Here is a 10,511-nt window from a genome sequence, read left to right as displayed (position 1 = left end):
ACTTAATGTATGAAGTGACTGACTTAGTGTAGGATCACTGACTTTGGGTAGGGCCAGTCTTTGCACAGGCTGAGCATAGCACAATTTTAGTATAAACTAAAAGACATTTGTGCGTGTTTTTATTGGCCAGTTACCCTAGTTTTAATCATCATCATCACCTCTCTTATTAAGTAACAATTTGAGATTTGACAGATTGGTGTGGTGTTACATGTGTATCAGTGCAGAGTGAATTGAAAAGCTTCCATAAGACAGGGATAATAAAGACTGTGACTGACCATCAACAAGATTATGACATTCATGTATACTGATTGATACATGCACCACTATCCACAGACCTAAAGCCCCCCTGTAATAAAACAAGGCAACTCACCAGGTTGTTACACAAACTCTGTGGACTAAACCTGAGGCAAACATTGCAACTACCAGACAAAGAATTACTTGAAGAAAAAGAAAACAAAGAAACAATATTAATACACCTAAATTGAATTCAACCAGTAGCCTTCTCTTTTGAAATAGACTTCACTAATTTTATTTTGTATGACATACTCTCAACTGCAGCCAGTGTTAAATCAGCCCCTCAGCCCCAAGAAGCCCAAACTGAAAGAGATTATTCTGCTTTCACTACTACGCAATGACCAGGAGTGTTGCTATCCATTGTAAATGTTTGATGGAACACTTTTTCAGGTTGCTTTAACAAAAATAATTATTATTAACAGAACCCATTCACCCTGGGTGAAGAGAGGTGTTGTCCTGGAATAAAATGAATTATCAAGAACACAACCCAAGCCAACACGTAAATGAGGCTGCACTACTTGATCTTGAGTCCAATGTGCTAATCACTTGGCCATTGGGTCTACCATACTGCACTCTGTGTGCACTACCATTTTCTACAAATATCAGGGACAAAACTGTTGAGACATTTTAGGGAATCGAACACTTTGTAACAAAGAAACATACTTTCTTTGATGAAAAAAAATTTGTTTTCCGTTGTTAGCCAGCCCCCTCCCTACCCTCCAATCAGTGTTGAAACTGGCTTTGACAAGAGCATGTCAAGGTTACAACATTGGAAAGGCAGAGAAAGACCGAATCCAAGGAGTGGAGATAAGACAAATCAAACTTGGAGGGAAAAGGCTTGTTTTTGAGCAGTGTGTTTTGTCCCTGATTGTAGTCATATCCTGCAGAGGCTACCCTCTAAGGTTACTGTGTGACAAAGACACAACCAAAGATACTTAAGTTGTGTAAACTAATAACCAAGCTAAGCCACAATACATACCTTCTGGAAACAATTTTGTTTGGAAATTTCGTCCAAACATAGAGGTCTCTAAATTTCCTACTGCCTAATGGGATGCAGTCAAGGAAAACACAGTGTGTAACAGAGTGGTTACAAAACATTTAATTAAAATTGAAATTAAATAAAAATCACAGAAAATATTACGCTAAATTTGGTTCAGATAATAAACTGCGACTTTGGCTTAGTTTTCTTGGTAAGAGAACGCAACGAGCAACCAAGTATAAGGCTGTGCATAGAAAACCTTCAAGTTGTTGGAATCAAAGCTAAAGGTCTTTGTTCTATGAGATTGCATGCATTGGTGCAGATTGGTGATGGAACAAAATTGAATGATCTGATATGGCAGAGAAAAGAGCAAGGAGAAAACTATTGTACACATGTCATGATAATCTAATTAAAGTACCGTAAGAACGTAAAGGATACAGTTAGAAGGAAAACGAAAAGTTGCGATCCTATGAATCCCCCAAGAATAGTCATCCATTCACTGGATGCCAAGTTTGTCTTGAACATTTGCATTCCAGCGAAAGTCAGCACGGTTAACGTGGTCGCAAACAGGAACGACGTGTACGATGGAAGAGCTGTGATTCAAATTAAACCCATGAGATCAAAGGAAAATTCACCCAAAAGGGGACAACAAATGGAAAATCTCTTACCCATGTTGAAAGAGGACACTCCAAAGGAAAGAGGACAACTCAGCTGTTCGCCCCAGTACTTCGCATAAGAAAATTCGCCACGTTCCCGGATGGTATAGTCTGGGCTATAATGGCGGGTCAAGTCGGGTCAAATATCGACTATTCACAGTTTACAGCTCGTATTGAAGATGTCTGAGCTGCATTTTAAGCCAAGAAGAATACCGAACCAGAATTTGGTTTGGAGGCTGCGCCAGAGAGAGACCCATTTTCCAAAACCTGGAACCCACTGGCATCAAGCTAGAGCTTTCACACAAAACATCTTTCCAAATTTCACCATTGTGAATGTGGAAACACCACCGTGTTACCTGCGAAAGTTTTCACCCGATGGGCGTTATTTCGTTGCATTCTCTCTAGACCAAAGTTCTGTTGAAGTGTACGAGTTTCAAGGGCCGAGTGCCGCAGAGCAATTGCTGGCAACGGAACAGTCGGACACTGTGATAAGGAGCAGACTGTTTAGCAGTTTCTTTCGTTTAAGTTCCGTTGTAACAGTGGCGCAGAATGGAGAGCATTTGAACAGGGAGTGTAGTTTATTTACAGATGATGGTCGGTATGTCATTGTTGGGTCAGCTTCTTATGTCCCAGAGGAACCTCATCCTTACTTCTTTGATATCTACAGTAACAATGAATCAGTTTCACCAAATCCCAGGTCTCCTCTTGAAGATTACACAATCCACATTGTTGACATGAAAACTGGAATGTTGTCTGACTCAAGGACGTTCAAATGTGATAAAATTTTCCTGTCTCACAACCAGGGATTGTACTTGTACAGAGATCTTCTTGCTGTTTTGTCTGTTCAACAGCAGGTAATACACATCTTTCAAGTGACTTCCGATGGCAGGTTTATTGATGTGCGCTCTATTGGCAGATTCTGTTACGAGGACGATGAATACATGTTGACCTGTGTCAGGAATGTTGATGCTAATGGCCAGCCCATACGACCTTACATGGAGACCTGTCTGAATGGACTAAAGCATCGCATCCTGGCACACTTGTGGAGATGTGCATATAATGAAGGCAGTGCTTTAGCCATGGGCAGGTTTTATCAGCATGTAGAGCTGTTCAGAGCTCTGAGGATGTGGAAGATGCAGCTCTTTGATAGCAGGATTTTGTTGATTAAGTATGCGAGTGAAGATGTTGTGACATTAAGGGTCCCTGATCCTAACTCACAGCCTTCATTCTTCATTGTGTATGACATGGAGACGACAAAAGTCTTGGCGGTGTTTGAAAACACTTCTGAGAAGTTGCTGGAACTGTTTGAACAATTCTGTGACTCATTTCGGAATGCTATGTTGCATTCACCAGCACAGTTTACATGTTCAGCTTCGAGCAACATCTTTGCCCGGCAAATTCAAAGACGATTTAAACACACCATTGTTAATGCTAAATATGGAGGGTACACTGAAGCTGTGAAGAGGCTTCTTGCTCAGCTTCCAATCAGCTCTCAGTCGTACAGCAGCAGTCCTTATTTAGACCTGTCCCTGTTTAAATATGATGACAAGTGGGTTTCTGTGATGGAAAGGCCTAAGGCTTGTGGAGATCATCCAATCAGGTGAAGTATTTTTTCTAGTACAATGAGGTGGATTTAGAAATGACAATGCAAGGTTCTGACAGTGGTGTGGTTAAAATTTTAGTATTATTTAGTTGTGATTTTAGGAATCAAATAGGGGTGATGGACATTTGGGTTGCTACCAGGGAGGTGTTGCCACCACATAGTGCCTGGCTGGTGATGTTATTGACAAATTGCTTCTTGTCTTTTTTCTGCAGGTTCTATTCAAGAGATTCAGGACTTCTCAAATTTAAAATACATGCAGGATTCTTGGGACGTCCAATTCCACCCACAGGAAAGCGACTTGTGGCCTTCACATTTCACCCACTTTACCCATTTGCCATCTCAGTGCAGAAAACTAATGCTGAGTATGTGGTGAATTTCCACATCAGGCATCTTACAAGTGGTGTTGAGCATACTTAAGTTAGGACTTGCCACATGTACACTTGCTCTTTCCCAGCATCTACTGTATGTAATCTTTGAAAAATGTAACTTATTTTTTGTGCTTTGAATTGATGGAGTTAGGTAGGTCTTGCAATTTGTGTAGTTTTCACTAGCAACTGAGTCAAAGTCAGAATCATAGTCGGAGTCGTAAGAGCGCTTATAACCTGGTGAAAATTGAAAATCAGAGTCTTAAGCAGAGTCATAAGCTCAATGGAATCAGAATCGGCGCCATTGCTTGTGATCCAGTGAAAACTAGATTGTCGGAGTCGGAAGCAGAAGCGGAAGAACCAACCAATCACAAGGCCCGGAATAGAGCATTATGATTGGCTTATTCTTCCCCTTCTGCTTGCAACTCTGACAATGCAGTTCTCACTAGATCGTAAGTAACGGAGTATAAGTGGAATGGGTGTTCTGCTTCTGACTCTACGTTTCTGATTACGACTCTGTCGCTAGTGAAAACCAGCCTTAGGCAGTATGTGTATATAGTACTGCTGTGAATGAACATTTTATTTTAGATTGCCCACAATCTAAATGCAATTCCTCCTTAGTAACAACAGCAACAACAATAACTTATATACACTCCCCTGATGGGGCTTTTCAGTGACAATACAAGAGAGCTAAATTAATTACGTTAAAAGAAGTGGTTTACAATTTAATTAAAAGGGAAAGAATGCAATAAACATTGAACAATAATCATACAACATACAATTCATCATACAGCAAATACAGACTTCATTTTGATCCAAGCTTAGAGTGTAAAACCACTATTTGTCTCTTTCCTAAGTTGGTAAAAGAAAAAGTCAAACTGAAAAACGAACAATATCGTACTCTAATGGACAAGAAGTAAAATTTAAGCATGTATGGAAAGTATTCCTGTCATCTAAGTTAATGTAGGTTTTGCCTTAGTTTAGTATGTATCTGTGCATTTGGTTTTTAAGTCCGTTAAGTCCTCTTCATCAAAAAAAAAAGGTCACTTACCCAGTTTGCTGTATTCTACTCTGTTGTGTGCCTACTTCTCAGGTGAATTTGGCAAGTTACCATTCCTGAAAAATCACTGTTCCATTTGCTTTCTAGCCAGAATGTTTAGGGGAATGACCCAAGTCTAGGCAATGATTTTGGGCTTGTATAGTTGAATCTGACCCACTTTAATTTATTTCCTTTAAGATTTCATGAATAGGGCGGTTTTTAACTGAGTGTTGAAAGTAATTAGACAATTAGTTTGGTTTTGGTTTTACATCGGTTTGAGATTGGTGAGTAGACAAATTGGTAAGTAATTGGTTTGGTTTTAGTTTTATGACACTCTACAACCTCGTTCCCAGGCTCTCTCTTCACTGCCTCCCTTGGTCATCCCAAGGGAGGCAGTGGAGAGAGAGCCTGGGAGCAAGGTTGAGCGCTCTATATTCACTGTTATCAAGGAGAATCCAACATTTACAAAGGGATGTGGCTATTTCTAAATGCCATTTTGTTGGCTCCCTTCAAGTCTCTGACTTTCTCCAGTCACAACCACTGATTGATGTGCAGTTTAGGGCAGACACTGGCTTTGTACAATTCATGACATCAGACCACCTTATTTGACCTTATTTCACAATGGGCAGTTCCAGAAATCCTTATCCCATTGAAAATCACGGGGGTCTCCTAAAGGCAAAGCAATGTCACTGGCTAAATGTAATTTAGGCTAAGTTAAATGCAAAACAAGATTGCTGGTCAGCAGTCTCCCTCTGAGTTTGGGGTGGCCAGGTGATTTGTGCAGGGGCACCGGGATTTTACAGCTCGGCTTTGGATGTCAAATCATTTGGTGTGTTTTTCGTTCCTGGATGGTGCTCGTTAAGCTTTTCTCCCAGCCCACCCATCCCCCTTTGGCTTGAGGTTAAGTATCCTGTGTTTCCACTGTTTTTACAGTGTGATAGTGCTTGGTGGTTGCCGCTCACAGGGTTGTCATGGACACCCTGCGTGCTCGGTTTAGTTTGCTCTTGGGCTCCATCAGCCTTTCAGGCACCATTCCCCAAGCTCATCGTTTGTTGATGAGTTTAATACGGTTTAACTGAGGGGTGGGTGTGTGTAAAATCAAATGCCCCTCTCAAGTGTATGGATATTTGTTTGCAGCACAATGCAAGAGAGATGCACACCACAACATTTTAACACATCCCCTTTTTTAGGACTTTTAAAAATGCAACAAAATTTGCTTGCAAACAGCCACAAAGTGAACAACTTTCTCACAGAGAAAATCATTAAACTTAAAAATGAACGTAATGGGGTATTTCGAAGCTACCTTGTACCTCTCTTTCAAAACGAGTCTTTGTACAAAATCTTTCATATGATACTGAGTTTGATTTGCATGAAAATGAACATGAAGGTGGGCCACATTTCTGTATGAATGGTTTTGCATGAAGACTCGTTTTGACACAGAGGCAAAAGGCAACTCGGGAGTGGCCTAATGCAAAGCAAAAACAAATGGGTCAAGACCAGACGGAAATTCTACCTCAGCACTGCTATCTGTGAATCATGTAAACCACGGGCACTTGCATGACTTGTGTCTGCTTTACAAGCATGGCTTACAGTTGTGAGCAAACTGCAGTAAAACTTACAATTCTTGTGTTTAGTGCAAAGAAGACCAGGAAAAGCTTGGGACAACTTAACAAGACTTATTAAGGCTGGTTTTCGCAAGCACTGCCACATAAGTAACGTAAGTAGCAGATGCAGTAAGATGTTTGTAATAATTATTGGGACCTTGTGTTTCAAAAATGTCCAAACAAAAGGTGCCACTTAACAGCACCTTGCTGTATCTGCAAATTTTGCAAATTTTACATAAAGGAATGATTGGAGCATCAAACAAGATAGAATATCTTGATTGCTCTCACACACGAAACAAGCCAATGATAATAACTTCACTCTTGGAAAGAAATAGCCCAACAACTTCAATGTTCTGCACACCTTTATTGGATGTTTCAAAATTTATACAGAACTCATTTTGCACTGCTCACTGACTCCCGGTGACTTGAGGAAGCACGCTTTTTCTTCAGCATTTCATGACGTTTCTCCTTTGCCTCTTTAGCTCTCTTGGCCAGAAGCCTTGTGTACTCAGCATACTCCTGCTTAGCTTTCTGTGCTCTCATTTTCTTCAGGGCCAAGATTTTGCGCTTGCGCTGCAGCACTAGAGGAGTGACCAGACGCTGGATCTTGGGAGCCTTCGTCTTGGGCTTCTTGCCCTCTTTCTCTGGGAGTGTTCTCCTGATGACATACTGCCGGACATCATCTTCCTTGGACAGGTTAAACATCTTCCTGATCTTGCCAACTCTCTTAGGCCCAAGACGGCGTGGCACAGTGGTGTCTGTCAACCCGGGAATATCATTGTCACCTTTCTTGATGATGACCAAATTCAGCACACTGAGTTGAGCATCTACAATACAGCCACGCACAGACTTTCGCTTACGTTCACCAGTTCTACGTGGCCTGTAGCAGGAGTGACCCTTGGAGAGCAGAAGACGCACACGGCCATTTGTCATGACTCCTTGCTTCATGGGGAATCCCTGTTTGTCATTTCCTCCAGAGATTCTCACCACATAACCCTGCAATGAAGCAAATTCAATCAGTTAGCACCGTAGTGGTTAGACGAGCAAGATAAGAGACCCATTCTGTTGATACACCTGCAGATGGCATGAAAAGAGGCAACGTCAGACCTGAAATACAGGGTGCAAAGAAACCTGTATCTTGTACTTGTACCCTAAAAATGCCAATTAATTTAACTCACCTTCCACTCCTCCCCAAGACATTCAGCACTGCATTCAGCAGAAATACGCTTGTCAAAGAAGTTACGGCTGCAAAATAAATATTAGAATGTGTTAATTCAGTTATGATAATATTATCATTCATACGGTGTATCTTTGATTCCTGTATAGCAAATTATGACAAACTGAACTTCTGAATACAGTCGAACCAGTATGTAAAGGCCACCTTCAGGACTCAAGGAACTGGCCACTCAATACAGGTGGACGCTTAATAAATGTCTCAGGATCACCAAAAATACTCACTGGACGTGGTCTAATGTCAAAATTAACGGTGTAAAGAGTGGAGCATATTCAAAATGAAAATGATTTTACGTTCGTGATGTGGTACTGTACTTCATCAAATTACAGACATCTGAAAAACATTAACGATACTTAACGGCTGATGATCAGCTTACGGTGGCTTTATACATGTTATTTCTTTATAGCGATGATGGATTGCATTTTAAACAATAAAATACCACACAAAATGACATGTAGCTTAGTTTTCAAGGGTGGCCACTTAACACAGGTAAAAATAATCAAGAAAGCAGAACATAGGACTGCTACAGGGTGGCTCTGGCCACTTAATAGAAGTGGCCACCTAATACAGGTAACAAGCACAGTGTTTGTATGAGCAAAAAATCAGGACTTTGAAAACTAGCCACTTGATGTAGGGTTGTTATATACAGGTTCAACTGCATATACAGGCTGGAAATTATAGATATATTAGATCTGCATAAATTTTGTAGTGCTGTATAGAAACAATAACCTTTGTGGACCCACAAGTATTCTATTGCTCCACAAAGTAAATGAGTTCAATATGTATGAACTACTTTGGCTATCTGGGTTTCTCGTGTTGTAATGGGGAAGTAAACTTTTTAGCTGGTTTGGTTGATCACCTTTTTCATCAGCAACAAACTTGGTTGAAGTTTCTTAACAGCAAACTTTTCCAACCATTTTCAAATGAAATGGTTCCTCTATATTCAATGATTAATCCAAACTGAAAACAGTTGATACCAATAGAAAAAGGTCTAAAAATGGGTATCAACTGTTTGAAATGAAAATAGTTGGAAAGTATTCCACCAGGACATGTGTTATGTTGACAGGTCGTGTTTGAACTGGTTGGTCCCAGTGGAGCACCAGCTATCTGAGTAACCAGCCAAGACTGTTAGAACACCCATAAACTGTAAGCTTTGCTGCAAGTGCCTTGCATCAAAGATTATTACCCTTGATTTTGAGCACACTGAACATCTGGTAAAGCAATTAATGATTATTCCAACTGGGGCAATGTGCTGAAAAACACTTACAGCTTTTTTTCATCATCAACTTCAATCAGCTTCTGGCACCCACTAGCTGGGTAGGAAATATTGAGCTACAAAACAAGAAATAAAAACACTATGAGACACACAATTTGGTTGACTATCTCACGCATAGCTCAGCAAGATTAAAAAACATCCTAAAGATAAAACAACTACAAAAACCATGTAGTTGAGAGCAGCACTGCATCCATCATGTTCAACAAATTATACCAGCTAATAAGTAATTCAAAACCATTTTCGACAAACAATTTCTGTAATGATTTGATTTAGCATGCTGGGTGGCTGTTCTATCTTGAGACATGAAGGAAGGGTGTTCTTTGGAGAAAGATCACTTATCAGGGATATGTGCCAAATTCTTTTGGACTGGACATAAATACCAAAGTGTGTAAAACAAGAGAGATCTTTTGTTAGTAGAAATTGTGCCCTTAGATAGAAATAACAGCCAGGACACATAGGAGAGTAGTGTGGGAATGTTTTGAGATGAAGATAAACCACAGATGGTCTCAATGTACTCTGATGGCATTGCAATTGAAGAAAATAGCAGGAACCCTTTTATAGGGGCACTTAAAATAGAAGGGGTGCTAATTTGAATGTGGGTGCTTTTCAGTTCAAAGGGGTGCATCTTGGAGGAGGTGCTAAATCGGATCATTGAGATACTGACTTGAATATCACAACAATGATATGTGTAAACACCATGACACTGACAAATTGTTTCACAGTGTAGGTCAACCTTGGATTTGCAATGCATTTTTTTATTTAACGACTTTAACTAAGATTTGTAGAAATCGACGAAGAATTGTACATTAAGTTTACAACTCTTGGCAAAAAATAAATTAAGCTTATCTCCCAAAGCACAGCATAATTTTTATCAGTTGTGGGATAAGAAATTGAGGTCAGTGTTTCATGCAAGGTTCGACATAAGCCTAACTGGGTCAGATCATGACACCAAACTAAAGATACTCTACACAGTGATCTCTAGTCCAGTTCAAGCCGACTGATAACTGTCCACATGTAACATTCATAACAAACCACAAAACGGGAGAGGTACAACACTGTTCTAGAGTTCGTCCTAGTTTCTTATTTTACAATCCGGGGACATGGTATTTCCTTTGAAGTCACAGTTCGTTGAAAGAAGACACCTAAGGGAACTGATGTCATCCAGCGATCTCAATACTACGGCCAAATCACGGCTGGCTGCCAGGTGCCATAAATTCAATCCATCCCCAAATTCAATCTAGAAAATCTAGAGTCAAAAAACCCCATCCCTTCTTACACAAGTCATAAATAGAGACAAGGATAATCATTGTTTACATTTATGTACGCATTTCTCTATAATAATGAGCCCAATATTATTTATTTTTACCTTCATCGTTCGTCTTCTCTGTAACGAGAAGGGCAAAACAAGCGACGGAAAGAGAGTGAGCGAGGGGCTCCAGCTGCATTATGAGGACTTAACTC

General features: G+C 40.2%; 3 protein-coding genes across 3 annotated transcripts in view; 1 reads left to right on the top strand and 2 right to left on the bottom strand.

Moving 5' to 3' along the window:
* The window catches only part of LOC145460651 (dolichyl-diphosphooligosaccharide--protein glycosyltransferase subunit KCP2-like), a 3,152-nt gene extending 1,160 nt beyond the window's left edge, over positions 1-1,992 (bottom strand). Inside the window, exons 1-4 of the mRNA XM_081445535.1 lie at positions 1,942-1,992; positions 1,712-1,866; positions 1,274-1,337; positions 371-437 (exon numbers count right to left, since the gene is read on the bottom strand). Coding sequence (XP_081301661.1) covers positions 371-437; positions 1,274-1,337; positions 1,712-1,866; positions 1,942-1,945 — 290 coding nt within the window. The 5' untranslated portion in view covers positions 1,946-1,992. The remainder of the gene's footprint in view (positions 1-370; positions 438-1,273; positions 1,338-1,711; positions 1,867-1,941) is intronic.
* Positions 1,993-2,040: 48 nt separating this feature from the next.
* LOC145460447 (DET1 homolog) lies at positions 2,041-6,787 on the top strand. The gene is made up of 2 exons (XM_081445287.1): positions 2,041-3,529; positions 3,745-6,787. Exons 1-2 carry the CDS (start codon positions 2,109-2,111, stop codon positions 3,947-3,949), a joined length of 1,626 nt encoding a protein of 541 aa, XP_081301413.1. The 5' UTR covers positions 2,041-2,108; the 3' UTR covers positions 3,950-6,787.
* Positions 6,788-6,888: 101 nt separating this feature from the next.
* LOC145460591 (small ribosomal subunit protein eS6-like) lies at positions 6,889-10,476 on the bottom strand. Its single transcript, XM_081445456.1, has 4 exons — positions 10,417-10,476; positions 9,042-9,106; positions 7,719-7,785; positions 6,889-7,536 (listed from the first exon to the last, which is right to left on the bottom strand). Exons 1-4 carry the CDS (start codon positions 10,420-10,422, stop codon positions 6,934-6,936), a joined length of 741 nt encoding a protein of 246 aa, XP_081301582.1. The 5' UTR covers positions 10,423-10,476; the 3' UTR covers positions 6,889-6,933.
* Between the last annotated feature and the right edge of the window lie 35 nt (positions 10,477-10,511).

The sequence above is a fragment of the Orbicella franksi genome, chromosome 1, assembly GCF_964199315.1.
Source record: "Orbicella franksi chromosome 1, jaOrbFran1.1, whole genome shotgun sequence".
Taxonomy (NCBI): Eukaryota; Metazoa; Cnidaria; class Anthozoa; order Scleractinia; family Merulinidae; genus Orbicella; species Orbicella franksi.
The sequence above is the reverse complement of the archived record's forward strand: the minus strand, read 5'-3'. Positions and strand labels throughout refer to the sequence as shown.